Source organism: Solanum pennellii, chromosome 8, assembly GCF_001406875.1.
Source record: "Solanum pennellii chromosome 8, SPENNV200".
Lineage (NCBI taxonomy): Eukaryota > Viridiplantae > Streptophyta > Magnoliopsida > Solanales > Solanaceae > Solanum > Solanum pennellii.
In genome coordinates, this window is record NC_028644.1 from 70,047,742 (window position 1) to 70,070,354 (window position 22,613).

General features: G+C 34.0%; 4 protein-coding genes across 5 annotated transcripts; 3 read left to right on the forward strand and 1 right to left on the reverse strand.

Annotated features, from left to right (window-relative positions):
- The first annotated feature begins 517 nt into the window (after positions 1-517).
- On the forward strand, positions 518-5,767 carry LOC107028461 (protein NLP7-like). The gene is made up of 5 exons (XM_015229537.2): positions 518-1,078; positions 1,644-2,221; positions 3,264-3,311; positions 3,406-4,324; positions 4,451-5,767. Exons 1-5 carry the CDS (start codon positions 721-723, stop codon positions 5,575-5,577), a joined length of 3,030 nt encoding a protein of 1,009 aa, XP_015085023.1. The 5' UTR covers positions 518-720; the 3' UTR covers positions 5,578-5,767.
- A 621-nt stretch (positions 5,768-6,388) lies between these two features.
- On the forward strand, positions 6,389-9,730 carry LOC107027899 (protein NLP7-like). Of its 2 annotated transcripts, none has more exons than XM_027918798.1 (6): positions 6,389-6,603; positions 6,758-7,239; positions 7,414-7,461; positions 7,549-8,281; positions 8,408-8,596; positions 9,110-9,730. In XM_027918798.1, exons 1-6 carry the CDS (start codon positions 6,432-6,434, stop codon positions 9,559-9,561), a joined length of 2,076 nt encoding a protein of 691 aa, XP_027774599.1. In that variant the 5' UTR covers positions 6,389-6,431; the 3' UTR covers positions 9,562-9,730. The 2 variants fall into 2 exon arrangements, with proteins under 2 accessions (XP_027774599.1, XP_027774600.1); XM_027918799.1 differs by having other exon boundaries at positions 6,494-6,603; positions 6,766-7,239.
- A 476-nt stretch (positions 9,731-10,206) lies between these two features.
- LOC107026990 (mitochondrial pyruvate carrier 1-like) lies at positions 10,207-15,433 on the forward strand. The gene is made up of 5 exons (XM_015228142.2): positions 10,207-10,360; positions 13,293-13,409; positions 13,497-13,551; positions 13,643-13,778; positions 15,186-15,433. The coding sequence occupies exons 2-5, from the start codon at positions 13,317-13,319 to the stop codon at positions 15,217-15,219; spliced, it is 318 nt and encodes a 105-aa protein (XP_015083628.1). The 5' UTR covers positions 10,207-10,360; positions 13,293-13,316; the 3' UTR covers positions 15,220-15,433.
- A 3,811-nt stretch (positions 15,434-19,244) lies between these two features.
- On the reverse strand, positions 19,245-22,137 carry LOC107028137 (bidirectional sugar transporter SWEET4-like). Its single transcript, XM_015229189.2, has 5 exons — positions 21,888-22,137; positions 21,588-21,624; positions 20,962-21,340; positions 20,396-20,515; positions 19,245-19,707 (listed from the first exon to the last, which is right to left on the reverse strand). The coding sequence occupies exons 1-5, from the start codon at positions 21,931-21,933 to the stop codon at positions 19,534-19,536; spliced, it is 756 nt and encodes a 251-aa protein (XP_015084675.1). The 5' UTR covers positions 21,934-22,137; the 3' UTR covers positions 19,245-19,533.
- Between the last annotated feature and the right edge of the window lie 476 nt (positions 22,138-22,613).

Here is a 22,613-nt window from a genome sequence, read left to right on the forward strand (position 1 = left end):
TAAATAAAATGTACTTACATTTTAATTTTTATTTAAGACTCAATATTACAGAAATAAGTGATTGAGACTACACAAACTAGAATTTGAAAAAATCTTTTCTGCTTATTTGCGTGAACTTTCCAACAACTAAAAGAAAGTATATAGGAAATGGTAGATTCCTTTGTAATTTTACTTTCTAAAATGTGATAAAAAGGTAATCTCCTTTTTCATCTTTAATTTAAAATATCGGGATGAAATTTTTAATATAGACAAAATTATAATAAAGAACATGTTGAATGGATCGAGGGATAAATAAAAACTCAAAATAGTAATAATTGAATATTAAATTCAATACTCATATGTATTTAATGAATATTTTTTATACAAGTCATTGTTTAAGTAATAATTATTAAGTTCGATCGAATTCATATTCAAATTTTTATTTTTTGTCATTATAAATATTTTTTAAATGATGATTAAAGATGTTTACTATCCGAGCAATTTGAAGTAGTTACTGTAAGGTGGAAAGTGTCGTAGGGAATAGTTGTTTTAAGTTTTTTTTTATGGATAAAACTTTGTGGAAATGCAAGTAGGTAATACAACTATTAGATTCCAAGTCTCAATGGAATCACACTCCTCAATTAACCATTATCGTCATCTTCTTCGTCATCTTTCTCTTCTCGCCACATACATAATAGAGAGAGAAAATCTCCATCATTATCACTTCACATATTTTCTTCAATGTCCGAGCCGGAAGAAGAAATGAATTTCATTTTCCGTTCAAAGCAAAAGGACTTTGCTGCACATCCACCGCCGGCGACGGCGCAGCAGCAGCAGCAGCATGCGGTGGGGGAGAATCATAGGGATTCGTTGATGATGGATCTTGATTTGGATCTCGACGCTTCCTGGTCATTTGATCAGATCTTCGCGGCAGCTGCTTCAGCTTCAAATCCTATGTCGCCGTTTCTCGTATCGGCTGCTTCTGAACAGCCTTGTTCTCCACTCTGGGCTTTTTCTGATGAAAACGAAGATAAGCCTAACGGAAATGCTCTCTCTACCGGCAGTTTACGGCTCTCCAACTACCCTAGATTTGTCACTTGTAAGCTATGGGCTTATACTTGCTGTCTCCAACTTTTTTGGAACTATGTGTGAAGTTTAGTTGACTTCGGAAAATTTCTTTAGAGTATTAATACATAATATTAAACAATTTCTTTAGTTCAATACATCATCAAGTTATACTAGCTATTTGGTTTAATTGTGAAAAAAAATGGGGATTCTCTTGGCAATGAAGATTGCACAGTAGTTGTTTCTATCCTAGAACATTGACATAGCACGAGATCAAAATATGTATTACTTTTCTTCTTTTGACAAGTGCGAAAGGTTGAACTTTTTGTTACTCCTATAGTTTTTTTGCCCATCTTTAAATGTTAGTATGACTAGCAATGTTCTTTCTACAATAAGCTACATGTAGTGATTAATGTAAGCATCTTTAACTTATATCATGTAAAGTGGATAAAGGATATAGATTAATTCATATAATTGTCCCCAAAATAGTTTTGGATTTTAGACGTAGTTATTGTTTTTCCAAGTGAAGTATAATTGATTCATTTGGTTATTGAGACCAACGAAAGATTCATAAATTTTCCCTTTTGTCTTTGGAGCAGATGCTAATGAACATGAGGCTGCACCTGAAACTGTGTCTGTCACTGATGATAAGAAAAGAATCCCTCCACCAATTAAAGGATTAGCCCCGTTAGATTATCTGGATAGTTCTTGCATAATCAAGGAGAGGATGACACAGGCACTTCGATACTTCAAGGAATCAACGGGAGAACGTGTGTTAGCTCAGGTCTGGGCACCTGTTAAGAATGGCGGTCGTTATGTGCTTACAACTTCAGGGCAGCCCTTTGTTCTTGACCCAGACTGTAATGGGCTTCATCAATATCGAATGGTTTCTTTGATGTATATGTTTTCTGTGGATGGGGAGACTGATGGAGTTCTAGGACTTCCAGGCCGTGTCTACCGGAAAAAGTTGCCAGAATGGACTCCAAATGTGCAGTATTATTCCAGTAAAGAGTTCCCCCGTCTTAATCACGCCCTGGATTACAATGTTCGTGGAACTTTGGCATTGCCAGTATTTGAACCATCTGGTCAGTCTTGTGTTGGTGTACTGGAGCTCATAATGACCTCCCAGAAAATCAATTATGCTCCTGAAGTTGATAAAGTATGCAAAGCACTTGAGGTTTGTTCTAGTCATTCCTATACATAAAACTTTAACTAGTTGGTATGTCTCTCACGGACACTTGATAGCTTGTTGCTGCACCAATTTTTTGTTGTCTAAAGGCTAGAGTTATCTAATAAATTTTGTTTTACTCGTTAGCGGCTGAGGTTATATTCATTTATCAAAGGGGTGACAAGCTTTCAGTGAGTGCTATGCCATATTCCCATCCATCATTCTGTTCTTCTCTAAGAAAGTGCACTTTTCTGTTAAAGGAATACAGCTAAGTTAAGCCGGTTTACCAGATAGACTCAACTGAAGTGTTTTCTGGCATGCTGTATCATATTTCTAGCACTCAGTTAAAAATATTTTGTCAAAAAAATTATCAATATGAACAGTTGAAATGTAGTGGTTTTTGAAATTGTTCTCTTGCTTTTGAGTGATGTGTATTGGTGCCAAAATCTCAAAATGGACGATCAACAGGCCTCTGTCCGAAAATTTTAGAGAGTCTGGATGAATAACCAATGCCAATTTTATTCAAGTACATGATGCGATTTAGAACAGATATCTTATGATCTGTTAGTATATACTATAAAACTATGTCGGTATTTGTATGCTAGAATCCAAGACTGGATCAGATGTTTCTTACTTGTGGTGAGGAACTGCTGGAAGTTTCTATTTGTGTATTATTATTAATATTGTTTTTTATTTTTGTGGATATTTGAGTCTGTTGCATGTGGTCTGATGAACTGGAATTCTCCCTGTTTAAGATCACAACTGTCTTTTGTTTTCATATGCATGTAATGGATTTCTTTCTCTCCTGCTGTGATTTTATGTATTGCTGGTTCGTGAAGGTCCATTAGTGCATGTGCTCTTCGCTGCATGGGATATCAAATTATCAGCTAGTGTCTATTTTGATTAGTACTTGTGTAGTTGCTAAAATGTTTTTATCAGTAAGATGCATCGTCATGTAAACCAAATGCATAGCTTTTCCAATCCTTTTTTCTTACATTGAAGTTGAGCTTAAAACATTCAGTTTTGTTAAGTGATTTCAGTTTTTCTGCAGGCAGTGAATCTGAAAAGTTCAGAGATATTGGACTGCCCAAACCATCAGGTGAGAAGAAAAAAGTTTCTGGACACATCTCATCTAAGCTGTTGTTGATTGTCGTCTGAATAAGTCTTATGTCGTTGGCTATTCTATGAACCAGATCTGTAATGAAGGTCGTCAGAATGCATTGGTCGAAATCTTGGAGATAATAACAGCTGTATGTGAAACTTATAAATTGCCTCTGGCTCAGACATGGGTTCCGTGCAGGCATCGCAGTGTGCTGGCTGATGGTGGTGGGTTTAAAAAGAGCTGTAGTAGCTTTGATGGAAGCTGCATGGGACAAGTCTGTATGTCTACGACAGATGTAGCATTTTATGTGGTTGATGCTCACATGTGGGGTTTCCGCGAGGCCTGTGCTGAGCATCACTTACAAAAGGGACAGGGAGTTGCTGGAAGGGCATATGCTTCTCAAAAATCATGCTTTTGTGAAGATATAGGGAAGTTTTGCAAAACAGAGTACCCCTTGGTGCACTATGCACGTTTGTTTGGGTTGTCCCGCTGTTTTGCAATCTGCTTACGGAGCACTCACACTGGCAACGATGATTATATTTTAGAGTTTTTTCTGCCCCCAAATGATGGAGACTACACTGACCAGCTGGCCTTGCTGAACTCTCTCTTATTGACAATGAAGCAGCACTTTAGGAGTCTTAGGGTTGCTTCTGGTGAGGAACTTGAGCATCACTGGGGTTCAGTTGAGATTATTAAAGCATCCACAGAAGAAAAACTTGGTTCAAGGTTTGACTCTGTGCCAACCACCAAATCTCTTCCTCAGTCTGCTAGTGTAGCAAATGGAAGGACACATCCTGATCTAATGGAAGAGCAGCAGTCCCCTGTGGCAAAAGGTGCAGAGGGTGTAAATGGTACAGCTGAAGCCCATAATCATGCTTCTGTCCCCCAGAATAAACAGACTGGTAAGAAATCAGAGAGAAAACGTGGAAAAGCTGAAAAAACAATAAGCTTAGAGGTTTTGCAACAGTATTTTGCTGGAAGCCTTAAGGATGCTGCGAAGAGTCTTGGCGGTATGCTATTCAAAATATTATGAACTTCTTCTTTACCATGTTTTGCTCACATAAAGTTTTCATTTCCCCCCTTTCCCAGTGTAATGGCTGATTTGACTATTCTCGTTAATTTTCTCGCAATTACAGTTTGTCCAACTACAATGAAGCGCATTTGCAGGCAGCATGGGATCTCTAGATGGCCATCTCGCAAGATAAACAAGGTTAACCGGTCCCTTTCAAAGCTAAAACGTGTAATTGAATCTGTGCAAGGAGCTGATGGAACATTCAGCCTGACTTCACTTGCACCAAATTCACTTCCTGTTGCTGTTGGTTCTATTTCTTGGCCTGCAGGCATAAATGGTTCGCCGTGTAAAGCTTCTGAGTACCAAGAAGAGAAGAATGAGTTCTCCAACCATGGAACACCAGGAAGTCATGAAGAAGCTGAACCTACGGACCAAATGCTTGGAAGCCGGATTATTGGGAATGAAGAGCTCTCTCCAAAGCTGAATGGTTTTGTGCGTGAAGGGTCACATAGGTCCAGAACCGGGAGCTTCTCGAGAGAAGAGAGCACGGGGACACCTACCTCCCATGGATCATGCCAAGGTAGTCCTTCCCCTGCAAATGAGTCCTCCCCTCAGAATGAGCTGGTCAATTCACCTACACAAGAGTCGGTCATGAAAGTGGAAGGCTCTTTGGAACCAGCTCGTCAGACCACAGGAGAATTAAACTTATCCACTGCATTCCTAATGCCTGGGCTTTTTATTCCAGAACACACTCATCAACAGTTTAGGGGAATGCTAGTTGAGGATGCAGGCAGCTCACATGATCTGAGAAATCTCTGTCCGACTGGAGAAACCATGTTCGATGAACGTGTCCCAGAATACAGTTGGACAAACCCACCATGTTCTAATGGAATTGCTACGAATCAAGTTCCTCTTCCTGTCGAGAAGATGCCACAATTTTCTTCCAGGCCTGAAGTAACATCCGTGACGATAAAAGCAACCTATAGGGAAGACATCATAAGATTTCGACTTTGTTTGAACTCTGGCATATATAAGTTGAAGGAGGAAGTATCCAAGAGGCTAAAGTTAGAGATGGGAACTTTCGATATCAAGTACCTAGATGATGACCACGAGTGGGTTTTAATCGCGTGTGATGCAGATCTACAAGAATGCATTGATATCTCAAGTTCATCAGGCAGCAATGTAGTAAGATTGTTAGTTCATGACATAATGCCCAATCTTGGCAGCTCCTGTGAGAGCTCAGGTGAATGATTAGAATTTAGGTTGTAAATATATAAAAACTAGTAAAATCATTCTTGTAGTGTTAGGTTTGTTGTCCATGTGGAGTGTAGGTTTTGGTTATGGCAGGGTCCTCTGTAATTGTAGAAAGTTTTTACTTTTCAATTGTATTCATCTTGTAAGCTTAAGAAAATAAGTTTTTTGCTTTTGTTGTTGCAACTTACGTTCATTTGTCCATTTGGAATTTTTTTATATAGATAGTAAAGATTCATATAGTCGATCTCAATTGTTTTGAAAGTGAAACATAATTCTATAGTTATTTATTTGAGCATATTAGAAACAACACTCTATGCATACCATTCTTTTCTGACTTCATTCATGAAAGTTATGTTTTTATTAGTGGAACAAATTTTATGATTGAAACATAGGATTTGATAACTTCGCTATAAAATGAACTGTGACGAAAATTTAGTTAATAAGTATCGGAAACTCTGTGAACCACTATTTTTTTTTAGTATCTACGATTCATTAATTTCTTTCACAAATTATAAGGCCAAGTCAAACATGGTAAGTAAGTTAAATTATTATAAAGTTAGAGTTAAAATTAAAATGAAATAATTTTTTGATTTATGTGAGTCGAAATTTATCAAAACAATCACCTTTTTTTTATAAGGTTAGGTCCTATAAAAATTATTTTCCTCAATTTTCATATTCTACTTATTAAACTTATATCGAATATATTATTATTGTTATTAAGAAGTAATAGTACATATGTGTGAATTCATTGACTTGTTATTATAACTTATATATATAGAGTCAATGACCTTTGTGGACCGATCAAAAAATAAAAAAAGATTAACAATATTCCTTTTGATCATTCTGCAAATATGATGGAACAGATAGGGAAAAATCAATATCCTATGATTAATGATGATGTTTATGAAGTATATACATCATCTGAATTCATGAATTATATTGGAGAACCATTATCTTGCTCTGAAGAACGTTCTAATTTCCATTTAATGGTTTTTTGGACAAACAATCAACCTCAATCTAATTGTAAGTAAATAACTTTTCTTTTTAATTAGCTACGGATTTATGTTATATATACTGACGGTATAAAAGAAATTTCACTCAATTTAACGGATTATAGTAAGAAAGTGTTTTATCATGTATTTCTTGGAAAATAAATGAGTTAAACTCTTTCTTGAAGCTGTGAAGGAAAAGATCAAATTAGCACTTCAGAGAATTGAAACATCCCAAGTAATTTTACTACAGTTTTGGGGACTGGAAAATATTGAAGGTAGAAAGTTTCTATCAACTTCAGGACAACCATTTGGCCTTAGATATCTATATAAAGGACTCTGTTGGTATAGAAAACATTGTCAAGGTTACAAATATAGTGTCGATAAGGGCGAAAATCATGAACAAGGAATGGAAAAAACTCATCTTTTTGGTCCACCTACACGAGTTTTCCAGCAAAAATTGCCTGAGTCAAGTACTCATGTGGGGTATTACACGAATGAAGAGTTTCCGATGAGGGATCATGTTCTCCAGTGTGGTGTTAGGACTTATTTGGCTTTGCCTGTGTTTGAACCTGTTGAGAAGAATTGCATTGGTGTGATTGAGCTTGTTACAGTTTGGAAAGGTGGCTACTTGACTTGTGAAGTTGAACGAGTACTCAATCCGCTTGAGGTTCGTCCTATCTCCTTATTATTGGCCTCTATACAGACACATATATGTAAGTTTAAGTTATAGTTTGAGTTTCTTGAGCCAATGATCTACCTTTAAACTCTCATTTTCAGTGTTTTTTTTAAATAGTTTGGTGGATTTTTGTTCTTTTGGACTAAGATTTTGGTCTCATTGCAGGCAGTAGATCTCAAATGTCCTAAAATATTTCTCAATAAAGATAGAAAAGTAAGTTGCACAATTCATACCTTTTATCAGTCATCCTTTGTAAAAACCAGTACTTTTTTTTATCTGAACAAAATCCTTTGTAACCAGGTACAAGCAGAGAAACATAATGAAGGGGAGGAATTCAAAAGGATGTTAAAAATCGTGCGAGAAACACACAAGTTGCCTTTCATTCGTGTCTGGATTCCCTGTGTGAATCTAGAAATGGACCACAATGGCATGTATGTTGGCTGCACCGAGCTTGCCATGTCTGCTAGCAATGAAGTTTACTTTGTCGCGGATGAGGAAATGGATGCTAACAATCATGTTTATGATGACTACTATTATGATGATATGTTATGTTTCCGAGACATCTCCAAGTTACAACCTTTGCAGAAAGATCAAGGGGTTGTTGGGAAAGCATTTTCTTCTGGCAAGTTGTGCTATTGCAAGAACATTACTGAGTTCAGCATAATCGAGTATCCTTTGGTACATTATGCGCGTTGGTGTGGATTGACTACTTCTTTTGCTATTTGCTTGAAGAGTAGAGACGATGCGTACATACTAGAGCTGTTTCTTCCCCCTGATAACGGAGATACAAATATGTTGCTTGGATCAATTTTGACTACAATGGGACAGCATTTTCAAAATTTCAAATTTGCTTCAGGTCAAGAACTAGGAAATGATTCAAGTGTTCAAGTTGTTAAAGCTTCTTCAGATAAGAATGTGGATTACTTTCATATTTATCAAACTAGAGATAGTACGTTTATGCCTGAAGTATTGCATGTTGAAGATAGTCGGAACCAACTAATGGAAGGCAACGAAAATCACATAGAGAAAGAAGGTAGAAAAAATATACTTATTCTTAGTTGCCATCAAAATTTTGTACTCCGTGGCGATAAGGTGAATATGTCTGAATCCTTTTTACATATTGAAATGAGGTATTGATTATTATCATCTTGTGCTGCAGACAGAAAACAATCGATGGTTCAATCCAATGTGTTAAGTATCGATTCACATGTTATATCAGAGAAGCAATGTGTAAGTGTTAGTCATTTGCAAAAAGAAAGCAGAACCAGAACTAAAGACTCTGTCAACTATGATGATCTCAAACAGCATTTTGACAAGAACCTTTCTGATGCAGCTAAAAGCCTTCAGAGTAAGTTCTTTCCTCATTTTGTTTCTTCAATTCCGACCCCTTTTAAGGTACAAAAAAGAAATATGCCATTGGGCTGCACCAGGGGCGGAAGGACGCCATGTAGGTAGTCATGTAGGACGTGAATTGCCACTATGAACAAGTGTGTCTGCTTGCTCAATTCTATACAAATTTAAGTGCTTAGTTATGCACACCCAAAGTTGGAGAACATAGATTCCAGATAAGGCCAAGTTAAAAGGGCATGTATTACGCCTATCTTTTAGCTGACTTGACCGTAGAAATTACTTTTAGTTATCTTTTAGCTAACTGACTTGTCAGTACAAGTCACTTATAATCATCTTTTAGCTGACTTGACATAACAGTCGAAGTTACTTATAATTATCTTTTAGCTGACTTGACCATAGGAATTACTTATAGTCATCATTTAGTTGACTTGACAGTTGAAGTTACTTATAGTTATCTTTTAGCTGTTCTGATAGTAGAAGTTAAAACTCAAATATCTTTTTCTTGTTTCAGTTAGTCGATCTACACTAAAGCGATTATGTAGAAAGTATGGTATTCGAAGGTGGCCATTATCGAAACGAAAGAAGTCTAGTGAATCTGATCAGCAGACATTAACTATGGTTTCAAAGAAGAACAAATCAATAGGTTCAGAAACTACAACACAAAAAGATCATGAGAGTTGTAGCAGCAGTTTTACAGTGAAGGCAACATTTGGAGATGATATGATGAAGTTTAAATTGTACACATTTTCAAGAAAAGATGATTTGGATAATGAAGTGTCTAAAAGGTTGAAATTACCAATTGGAAGATTTAGAATAAATTATATGGATGAAGATAATGATTGGATATGGATTGCTTGTGATGATGATTTGAGTGATTGTTTAAATAATGCTCAATCATTAGGGAACAACACAATTAAGATGTTGGTTTTACCAGCAGCCATCAATCATCATCTTGAATTGTAATTTTACACTCCCTTACCTGGATTCTACGTGCATTGGACTGTCTTTTCTTTTACGTGCTCATATATTTATTAATTCGTTGTTATATATGATGTTAGTAACATCATGTTATGTTACTAACTTATGTGACACATTTACCCTCTTAATCTATCTCAAAAGAATGATTGATACCTTTTTCTTTTTTGAAAATTAATTACTTTTAACATTTTACTTTTAAAGTAATGATATGACTTGTTAAGACTCTCTACACCCGTTATTTGTATTAGAAAGCACATGGAACTCTTTTTATCCCTAGTCTAAAATGATAATTTTGGTACTTTGAGTATAATTAGTTAACATAGGAAACTCTTCTATTCCATCTTCAATTTTTTTTATGCATTTTTATACTTGATGTTAAGTTAAATTTCGTTACATAAAATTTAATTAAAATACATTATATTTAAAGCTATTTTAAAAGTACATTATCATCAACCATCAAATAAAAAGAGATAGAGAAACTTTACATAAAACGACTAATAATTCTGAAAATGTATGAATATTTATAAACAAAAAGATCAAAATTGCACATTCCAAATAATTAAAAGCTAAATATATTTTCTTTTATATTAAAGAAGATACCTTTTGTTAAATATTAATTACTACAAGGACTAAAATTGGAAACTTACAGTAATAAAGGGACCAAAAAGGTTATTAAGCCAAAATGATTTTTTCCCTGCCTTTGACGAACACCACCAACTAAAGAGTAGCACCACTTTATACACAATCGCCAACAGAAGCCCTCAGTTTCAGATCTCTCATAAAGGTAAGATTTTACTATAAATTTTGATGTTAAATTAGTTTATTAATAAAGGGTGTTCGTGTTCTTGTATTTTTACATGTTTTTTTAAAATCTAATTTCTGCAATTCTTGTTTTTTATCATCCTTTGAGAAAAAGATTCAATCTTTATTATATAGATATAATCTTTATGAATTTTAAACCGAATATTACTTGGTTAATTAGCAAAAGAAAGCACCCCATAGAAGTAACAGTATTGCTACAGCATCCTGGATTGGGGATGGGGTGTGTGTGGAGGTGGGGGTAGGGAGGGCTTTTATGTTGCTCAAGTTTTGATTTTTCTGTTTATTGGTTGCGAATTGGAGGAATATAATGGGCTGAATAGTGCAATGGTGTAGCAAGGAATTTCGCTAAGCGTGTTAATTTTGAGCTTATGCAACTTATCAGGTTCTTGATAAATTATTTATATATATTAAGTAGATTTTTAGACAGAAGCATATGGTTTGAGTCAAAACTATCGGGTTCTGCCCAATCTGTAGGCGAAGATCTAGTTTCGCCCCTATGTTGAACATTTAATATATGTGTAAGAAGTAAGAGTTAACCTATATATGCACTATAGTTTTTCAGTAAAAAGGTGTCCAACTGAATTGACCACCCTTTGGTGTACATAGTTATGCCCCTGGGGATATAGTGTATTCGGTGTAGAGGATGTTATATAGAAGGGGCTAAATAGTTTAGGATTGAGGCTAAGTTTATTAGTTGATTGATAGGTGAAAATAGTCAGTGACATGTGTGGAGATTGAATTAATAAAAAATTATCGTGATTCAGAATTTGTGAATTTTGCCCTCAATGTCTTTATTGTATATGGAGTGGAAGATATAGTATTATTCTGCTTCTTGTGCTTGTTAGGTCTGTGCTTTTTTGCTTAGTTAAAATGGTGCTTGTTCACTACTATGTGTTTATTTTCATAGAAGTTTGGTTGGTGGGTTGTTCTTAGTGCTAGAGTTGAAGTTGGAAACTAGTGGTCGCGGAGGTGGTTTTAATTGGATGGTGACTTAATGAGTAAGAGGTTCAAATGATTGTGCTTGGTGCCAAATTGTTGGTGAAAGAACATACTAATTATATGCAAAATACTCACCCTCATGGCAAACTATGATCTATATTGGCATTTTCCGGTATAGCTCTCTTTTATATAAATAAATAGATAAATAGCTCTATATCTTTATCAAAAAAGGGCCTAAAATACCCTCGAAGTATTGAAAATGGTACACAATTACCCTCCATTCACCTATTGGCCCCCAAATACCCTTCATATCCACCTTTGGGTCCAAATTTACCCCTTCATTAACAGACCAAAATTAAAAATAATTAAATAATAATTTTTAATGACGTGGCACTCAACCATTGGTTGTAATTTAATTATTTAAAATAATTTTAAACCCACCCATTACCCACCCATTTTAACTAAACCCACCCATTACCCACCCAGATATTGATGAACAACCAGTCGTTCTAAAGAGGTCGGGGAGAGCTTCTATGTGTCCCATTGCACACAGGATTCTTCCTACACCTGCTCCACGCCGTAACTCTCTAATTCCCATACGCACTCTATCAGCTGTACCCAAGTTGCCTACTCCACTTTTTCCATTGAGATCAATTCAATCAGAGGAGATGGAAGATGCTGACCGAGTTGATTCAAAATGCTTACCTGAACCAACTCCACAGGATAGTCCTAAAGAGCTTAAGACAGCCAGTAAGAAGCTCAACAGTGTCTTGCGACGAAGTCTTCAGAAGAAAATGCAGTTCAAGCCAGTATAAACAGTAGTATATTGACTTAAAAGTAATGGGTGGGTTTAGTTAAAATGAGTGGGTTTAGTTAAAATGGGTGGGTAATGGGTGGGTTTAAAATTATTTTAAATAATTAAATTACAACCAATGGTTGAGTGCCACGTCATTAAAAATTATTATTTAATTATTTTTAATTTTGGTCTGTTAATGAAGGGGTAAATTTGGACCCAAAGGTGGATGTGAAGGGTATTTGGGGGCCAATAGGTGGATGGAGGGTAATTGTGTACCATTTTCAATACTTCGAGGGTATTTTAGGCCCTTTTCCGTATCTTTATTAATTTTTCATTTCCTCTCTCTTAAATAGCTGTGTCCTGTGTTAAAACCGGAAACATCGGAATAAACACATAGGATTATGAGTAAGAGAATTTAAGGGAAAGATGATGTGAGACTGTTAGAAGTATGAGTAATTCATGGCTCTGAACAAAGCATATGTTGGTTTTGGTTGCTTTTATTACAAGTGTAAGTGTTCTTTGGAATGACTGCGTGTAAAGGGCACGTAGACGGTGAATTGGGTTGAGGATTGCTTAAAATGGCAGGTCATTTGGCAAGTAGGGGTTGTAAATTGTGGTTGGAACGGTTCTGTGGAAATGCATGTAACAACATATTCAGCTTTTCTCCTTTTTATTTGAACACGATTGAAGGTTACACAAAAGGCATAACTCTTTAGAATCTTACTTATTGCATCTAAAAGATTCATATGTCATTAGTGCTAGAAGTTTCAGAGTTCCTTCCTGATATTCTCACTGCTTCGAACCACTTTTGCAATCTCGTCCACGGTAAAGTGATATTTTCTGTCCATTGGTGGTCTAGCACTGACTGAACTTTCTCAGGAGTGAAGCACGGTATTAGATACTCTTCTGGTGATTTTGCACAGTGTTTCTTGATAAGTCCCGACAGGTCACATAAAAGAAATAATGTTTAGCTTTCCCCTTTTTCGATGTTATATGTTATCTTGGCTGCTGCCTGCTGCTATATGGACGGCATCCAATTATTAACAGGATATTTCATGTTTTTACAGTTCTGGCAATACTCAATTTAGTTGATAACTATTGTCATATGTTTATGTCTCAATTGCTGTTCATATACCTAAGTTTGTTTTAACAATTGCAGGATATTTCATATAGCTTGTCGGAAATGGCTTCATTCAAGGCATTTTTGAACAGCCCTGTTGGCCCTAAAACAACTCATTTTTGGGGTCCTGTTGCCAACTGGGGATTTGTCATTGCTGTATGCCTATCTATTGCAAAATTTTACATTATGTTATTCGCTTCTAGTTAACTCTTTTTGCTGAGTTCCATTGATGGTACGTTGTAGGGACTGGTCGACACACAAAAACCACCAGAGATGATATCAGGCAACATGACCTCAGGTAGAAAATGTGTACTTAAATGAACGTCGAGTCGTTGACTTGAAATGATATGCGCCCACCCTCACCCTTCTTTTCCTTCTGGATATTGCAGCAATGTGTGTTTATTCGGCGTTGTTCATGAGATTTGCATGGATGGTTCAGCCTCGGAATTATCTTCTTCTGGCATGTCATGCCTCAAATGAGTCAGTGCAACTCTATCAACTATCACGTTGGGCAAAGAGTCAAGGGTAAGTGATCAATGAAATATCACTTTCTTGATGATTAAAAAAAAATATCACTTTCTCTGTTTCATTCTATTTACTTGGTTTGACTGGACATAGTTTAAGAAAGTAAATGAGACTTGAACATTGTACTCTTAAACTAAAGATGTGTATCGTGTAGCAAAAATTTCCTTTGAATTTTGTACTTTTTTAGTCTTAAACATTTCCATGCAGCATGTTGTAATTGAAAAGTTACACTACATAAATTGACAATCTTTCTGAAACATATAGATTGCGATTTTTATGAGATAGAGGGAGTACTAGCTAGGGAAAAGAGTGAGAGAAAGGAAGAAGAAAACATACATACAGCCAATGGACCCTTAGGAGAGATAAGGAAGGTATTAAGAAAAGGAATCCTGTCTTTGACGATCCAGTTTTAGCTAGCAAGTGTGTAAACTCATACTTTGACGACTCCATAAGGTGCCAAATATCTACTAGGGGGAAGGGTTGATATGGATTTGTTCAGGTAACCTGCACTAATAGAAAATAACTATTTTCCCATTGAAATTTCCCACTGAATAATGTTCAGATAATTTGATTGCATTAGCGAGAAAAGAAAAATAGTAGTGTTTTCACACTGTAAAATTACGAAGACCCCGGTGTTTCGATGAGAATTTGTTTCTTACATGTGTTTTCCCCATGAGCTAGTTTGGTGGGAAATGGGTGGGAAAATCATGTTCTGTAACACAACTTCTCCATTAATTCACGGTGGGAAAAAACTTTGTTTTTCGTTGTGCCCTTTCATTGTCTATGTCTTTCTTCTCCGGTACGCCCACTCCTGAAAGAGTCCCATAGTCCATTGTCAAACGACACTGGATTAAGAGGGAGGGAGAAATATTGATCATATGGGTATTATGCCACGATTACTCCTTTACAGCAGATTATGATTACAACACTGTCTGATTGGGACTTAAAGAGGAGGTGCTGAAGGTATATAACTAATGTGGTATGTTGAAGTAGGGAAAACGGGATACGGCAAAAGATTTGATTGCATATCTGATTTTTTCCCATGAGCACTTGCACCATTTGGCAGTATAGTTCTAGACGACATGCACACAATTTTAGTTTTCTTTCAAAGATGCCGAAAACAAGTGCTGTGGCCAGTTGTTATAGCTTTATCTATGACTTGAGAGTTTGGACTGCCTACTTAAACTTTTTTGCGAACCTACCTACGCTAATTCCGCAGGGTACGTGCTATAAGTCTCTCCACTAACACTTGGATAGATGAGAAGAAATCAACAAGTGTTTCTTGTGAACTTAGATAATCCAAGGATTTTATTGTGCTTTCGAATCTTCTGCTTGCAATTACACTCTAATAATATTTTGCTACATGTGCTTTTCATCTGATGTTTCTACTTTCTCTTTTCCCTGCAGATATTTGCAACAGAATGCAGCCAAAGCAGAGTGATCTAGTGTTCTTTCTTGTTTATTTTTGGACAGATTTGCTTGGCATTTCTGAATGCTTTCATCAATTGTTGCAAAAATGTTTATAAAGAATACATTAAACTTTTGCAGTTTGAATGACTGTTGGATCTACACGTTAATAAACCTAGAAAAAAGTAATAACTTTTGGAATCGGTTGAGAAATATCTGCTGATATAAAAGTAATAACGATTGATAGAGTTGTTGTCATGTGATTGAAAAGAAATAACTTTTTGCAGAAATACCTGATGGTATACTATAAACCTTTGTGGTGGTCTGGTATTTTTATGGAGCTTATACTGCATCGTGCTGTCCCTTTTTAGCGACATAAATATTAAGCTCGATTAAAATTGTATCAATAGCGGTGTCAATAAATAAATATCGTATCATATTTGTATCTCGTAAAATAAAAATTAACTAAGTCCAAAACATTTCTCTATTCTAGTTCTTTAATATGTATCGTTGATAATACATAAACGTTTTTCCATCTAGTTCTGTAATTTGCATTGCTGCTATTACAAAAATGTTTTTCCTTTTATTCTCGAGCAAGTAACTCAAATCCTCAACAACATTGAGAGAGTTATAATTCATACAATTTGCAAGATATTTAGGAGAGTTTCTCCTTTGCACACCATGCTTATTTTTCTATCTTAGATATCAGGTAACTATCATATGAACGTTTGGTAATGAAGGATTCTTTTAAACAGATTGATGATTTTTGGTCCCTAGCTTCGATTGATAGAAAATTGTTAAATAGTAATCGACGAGTATCTACAGTTTCTTGTTCTTCGATTTCAGTTGCCATTTGATATTTTTTCTACTTAGATTATTGTATTATTTAGCTATTGTTACTGTTCTAATTATTCTTTTTATGGACTGCTTTGGACTATTTTTCTTAAGCCGTGGGTCAATCAGAATCAACCTCTCTACTTCTAAGGCAGAGTAAAGTTTGCGTATACACACTCTATCATTCCCTAACCTCATGGGATTATTCCGAGTATGTTGTTTTGTTTTTGTAAAGGTGTAGAACACAAGAAGAAAATAAAAGGCATGATGAATATGTTTGTTATTCGTTAACAACAAAAACTTTGTTGTTTCGATTTTTAAGTTCACTGGATATATCGCATAGGTCAAGTGATATTCATTTCTTCAACATGTTTCAATAAACTTATGATACATCCATATAGTTTCCCTGATCAAACATGAAAACTAGGCTAACCTAACTGTGTTTATGACAACAATGTGAGAGTGGAAGGCCTGGAGTCTCTTCACTACCATGACAACAACTTGGGTAACAATGAACGAGTTTGGAGCTTAAAAGGTGAAAAATGTTAACAAAAATTTCAAAACGATATATGAAATCTCTTTTTAATCAAAACGGCAAAATCGATCACGAAGTAGCGATTTTATCCGTCGAAAAAAACAAAATCGCTGCTATAGCAGCGATTTGTTAAATTTGATTTGTTTTTAAACAAAATCGCTCCCAAAAGGAGCGATTTTCAAAATATTTTTTTTTAATAATCTTTTTAATATGTCGCTGCCTCAGCAGCGACTTAAGTTTAATTTTTTATTATTATTAACTTTTGCTTCTTTTTTAAAAAAAGAAGTTTAAATCAATTTTTTTATATCACCGGCGATTTTTAATTAATTTTTTTTTAAAAAAATCAAATACAAAAAAAATTAGCGATTTGATTTTAAAAAAAAAAATAAATTTAATTAAAATCGCTGCCTTGACAGGAATTTGATTTTAAAAAATAAAAAATAAACAATTGATTTAAACTTTTTTTAAAAAAAAAAAAAGAAGCAAAAGTTAATAATAAAATAAGTTTAAATTTAAGTCGTGCTAAGGCAGCGACATTAGAAAAATTATTTAAAAAAAGATTTATTTTTAAAATCGCTCTTTTGGGAGCGATTTTGTTAATTTTTTTTTTAAAAAAAGAAATCAAATTAACAAATCGCTGTGACAGCAGCGATTTTGCTTTTTCCGGCCGCCAACATCGCTACTTTGTCAGCGATTTTACCGTTTTGGTTAATAACAAATTTCATATACTGTTTTAAAATTTTTATTAACATCTTTCACCCTTTAGGCTCCAAACTCAACAATGAACCATCCACAGAGCAAGGTGCCTTAACATTTGAATCTGAGGTAAAATACTGCATATTTCATGACTCCTTAGAACCCTAGGCACCTGGCTTTGTGTTAGTAATCCAGTATTTCACCTCTCCTTGTTTATTTTCAATATTGGCATGTCTTGCATCGGAATAAGAGGGAACAATCTAGAGTTATACAGAGATTAGTACAAAATTCTGAAATTTTTTAGATCTTTTTTGAAAGGCTTTAAAATTCTCTAGAGTTATAAAAATCCTTTGTAGCAAGGACATCTCATTTGCACAGAAATCCAACAAGTTGTAAGCAATCCACCATCAACACCCTCATAACCACCAAATTTATACATGTGCTCCAAAACTTGTATTTCTGTCTGTCATAATCGTTAACTTAGTCTCCATCTTTGCCACCTCATATAAGTCTTACGGCGCAAAAAAACTTAGGTCGACGCTCGCATATGACCTGTAATAAACCCGCCATTTACCATTTCCATCTTTAAAATTGACTGAATTTATCATCAGTAAATACAACATACATATCCTCAAGTAAAATTCATAAGAATAAAAATTCTGTGACTTCATCTTTATTTGTTCTTCTCTATAGCTATGGCGATATGGGAAGAACTGCCTAACGATCTCCTTGTTAAGATCGCGAATCACGTTAAAGTGATGGAAGATTTCATTGCTTTATGTGCTGTTTGTACCTCGTGGCGAGTTGCTATCGCTAAGGGATGACATGTTTTCGCGTCAAGTTCCATTGCTTATGTTGCATCCTCCCAAATATCACAAATATCAAAAATTTTACTCTTTTTATCACAAATATCGAAAATTTTACTGTTTTTCCAATAAGAAAATAATACGAGTATCAGAAAAATGATGAACTTGTTGCACCCTTTTCCCGTACCCAAATTCAACTTCCTCTACTAATGTCAATGTAATTTTCACGAAGATAATGGGATAAGAGATTGATCAAAAAAGTTGTCTTATCTTCCAGTCCTATTACATCACGTTACGTAATTATTTGGTTTTTTGGCGACCAGAAGATCGCAAATGGAGTCGTAGTAATATTAATACAACTAGTCATACATGGGGTAACGGCGCTAGTATTATTTACTATAATGGCCAATTTTATTGTGTGACTTGTTATGGCCATCTTTGGGTTTTTGACATTGTTATGGAGTCAAATTAACCCACGCTTTGTTGCCTGGTTAGAGGGTGTTATTTATCCATGTAAAGTCTAATTGAGCTATTTAATTTATTTTCCCTTCATTGAAACAAAATATTGTATTTAATAAATTCTAATGTGCCATATGCAACATATATTTTTCATCTTATAAAAAGATGATTTATGTTCAATCTTTCAATAAAGATCCGTGACATTTAATTCACTATATTTATAAGATTATAAATTCATCTATACTATTCTTTGCAAATTTAATGAATATTTACATATAAATCTATTTTCCCCCTAAAAAGTAATGGGGTTGAGATGACCCCCAACCCTAGTGCTACTATGTTTTATCCACCTCTAGTAATTAATTTGATCAAATTAATAGCTTTTGTTGGAACAATGGATATGTTTTATGAAGTTTATTGATTACTTACAAAAAAAATTAACTTAAAAAAGCAATTAATTTTTAAATTCATAAATTTTAAATCTTAATTATGGAGAATCTATAGGTGTCCATTATATTCAACTCAATGGACATGACATATATGTATAACACATGCATCAAACATTGATGATCATGTCTTTTGCTTAAATTTCGTATATATATAGTTTTAACAAGTTTAAAAAGTACGACGAAGGGTATGTTTATACTAATGTGTTTTGGATCAATAGGAGATAATTTACATGTTGACTAAAATAATGTGTTTATTGACAAAATAAGATCACCCCTCAAATTAGAAAAAAGTTACATATAAAAGATATCAAATTTTAAATTCAGAAATCATATAACCAAAAGAAAACAACAATTTTCTATTATGAAAACTGTTGAATATTCAGCTTAATTTCCTATAACTATAGGATATTTCTATCTTTCTTACATATTGTAAGGGGTACCTTGGGTGGGGTGGGGGATGTTGAGGGGGTGGGGTGCTAAGAAGGAGTCATGAAAAACAGTAGGCCCAATGAAAGTTGGGCCCAAACATCAAAATAGAAAAGTTAAATGGGCTTTCAAAAACTCCAAACTTAAACTCTAGAATCACTTCTCGGGTTTTGGGCCACCCGACCCGCAGATTTTTCAGTCATAACCGTTTCTCCTTTAGCCTCTCTTGCTGCCATCTGTCTCTTAGTGGACTTGTAAAATGCAGCATAAATCAGTAATTGGGCCAGCCCAAGAAGGGTTCCCATTGAATTAGGTGCCTAATAGGAGGAAGAAAAAAAAATTATATACACTGATCGTATACAAATAATTTGCACTATCAGAGTATTTTAACATGTCGTAACAGATAAATCATATTGTTATTTTAGTAGATAGTACGAATTGACTAATCGGGAAGTTTAGAAGTAGGACAAAATACTTTTCATTTTCTTATTGATTCTTGGGACAAATAATGATATTTGTTAGCTTAATTAGATAAATTACAAACCAAGATAATTTTGATATGGTGGTTAAGTTAGAGATATCATACTAAAATTATCAAAGAATCAAATCAATCAAAATAAAAGTTCCTATTTACTTCTCTTTTTTTTTTTAGAATGGTTGCTGATAGAAGTACCAAAAACATAAACATAAATAGAGTATAAACTAGTTGTCACAAAAAAGATGTCTATCATATATGCCACAAAATAAAAGATATTATGTATATGATCTAATAATTACTATTTACTATTATCATTTACATTTAATCCTAGATTACATAGAGTTAATATCATTTAATTTATAAGACTAATTTTATCTCATTAAAGTCATTGAACTTATCAAGAAAAAATAATTCGTCAGCATCGAAAAATGACATGTGATCAATTATTGCAAGTGTGTCTCCACTCTAAGAAAAATTAAATTTTTCTAAATATAAAGTTAAATAAAACTAATTTGTATTATACTTACGAGAATGTAGGCATCAAAACGGATGAGAGCATAAGTAGTCCAACTCACACCATTGAGAAATGAGAAAAGTGAAAGGAAGAAAGGCATGTACTCCACACTTTTGGTCTTGATCACCAGTTTCTGCAATTAAATACAATATAAACTTTAGTTTAAAAATGATATTTTCATGATTCCTTTTTTTTAAAAAAATAATCATTTTCTTAAATGGCAAAATCAAGATGTACACAAATTAAATAACTTTTTATATACACACATCATAACTTTTTAACAAATAATATTTAATTAACCATCCTTCGCAACTCGTTTGCAGGATTTTTCTTAAACGAGTGATAACAATTGAATAAAAATTAATAATAACAAATGATGTTTCTATATATACAAATATCTAATAGAATAATTCGATTAGATACTAAGCCGGGCCGGGCTTGGTGATGCTTGGCCAATACGGGCCGGGTTGGGCCATGATCAAGCTGTGGACCAACTTACATATATACTTCCTCGGATAAATTCAAAAGACACATTTTTCGAAATATGCAAGATGTAAAAAGGAGGTGAAAGATATTTACCATGACGGATAAAGGAGCAGCATACATCATAATGTTGCCCACCATGGAAATGCTACCAACAATGGCTGCTCTTTTCTTAGGTTCATGGACAAAAGTTAGAACAATAAAGCCAAGTGCAACAATAAAAATAATCTCAACGATGATGATTAAAATAACTTTCATCCTTTGCTTACGGTCCGAGTACAACAAAAACAGCATAAGGTACACGATCTCGATGCCTAGACCGGTCCCGTTAATAGTTATAACTAAAAGACTATTAGGTGTGACCCATGGGAGACCGTACATCACCCAAAGCCCACAATTGATAAATGTGGCTAGGTATGGAATTGGAGAAAATTGCTCCACAGACTTGCTTTTCCATATACGAACGAAAGTCGTCCTAGAAAAAAAATCAATCAAAATCACAAATTTTAAAAGTCTTTTTTTTTCCATTTTAAAAGTTAAATCAATCAAATAACTAAATTTGAAATGAAACGAAAAGTAAATGCTATAAATAAATGAATTACATTATATACATCGATGATGTGATAGTGTAAAAGGTTCTTTACAAAAGCGGTGCATAAAGCTTAAAAACTTTTTTTATTAGAGTAAATAAAGGGGAAAAAAGCATGAGAATTGAAGCTTACAAGGGTGACAAGAACAAGATGAGTGCAATGATATTCCCTGAAAATAAAAAAAACAAACAAAAAATCAGTAGTTTCATAAAAATAAAATAAAATTGATCATGAGCTATTTTCTCTACACATGTTTTTATTGAGTGTGGGTAGGGACAGAGCTAGATAAGCGAAAGGAGTTTATTTAAATCTTATTTCACTATAAATTAATTTAAAAAAATAAACTATATATACGATAGGTGATGAATCATAAGATAAAATTCTAGATTCGTCATTCTATTTTATAGAGACATAAAAGTACTAAGAACTAACCAATAACACCAACAGCAAACCTAGCATTATCCCTATTAAAAATCATATCTACGAAGAAATATAGAAGAGAAAAAATTCAAGAAAATTTTTCTTGATTCTTTCTTCTTCTTCTTCTTCTTTTTTTAAAAAACTTGTGGAGTGAGTGTGTGAATCAAAGAATGAAGATGAATAGCCTTATAAAGGGTGAAGGGGAAGGAGTTGATTTTGGTTTGTCCAAAAAAAAAATAAAAAGATATCAAAGCATGCGAAGTCTCCCTCTCTCTCCTCTTTGGATTACATGTATTATTATTTAGTTGGTCAATACAAGATAAATAAATGAATAAAAAAAAGTCAAGAAAGAAATAAATGGAAATCTCAATTTACGTGTTATATTTTTTATTTTAATTTTAAATAAATATTATTTTATTAAAAAATAACGTCATTTTATACTTAAAATGATTTATAATCATACAGATGACTATAATTTATTTAGAATTCTTGTTATTTTGTTATATTATGAGAATCAAACTACATAATATTTGACCAACAACTTAAGATGCAGTTTCTTATTATATTATTCATCACATTTTGAATATATAAATAATATATTAATTTATTTAAGAAAGCTTCGAAAATTAGTTAAGTTAATTAATGTAGGCTAAATGAAGAGAGAAGAACATTATAGGCACGCTATTCAAGAATTTTCAGCAAATATATTTTTGTAAAATAGAGAATTAATTATTTTTG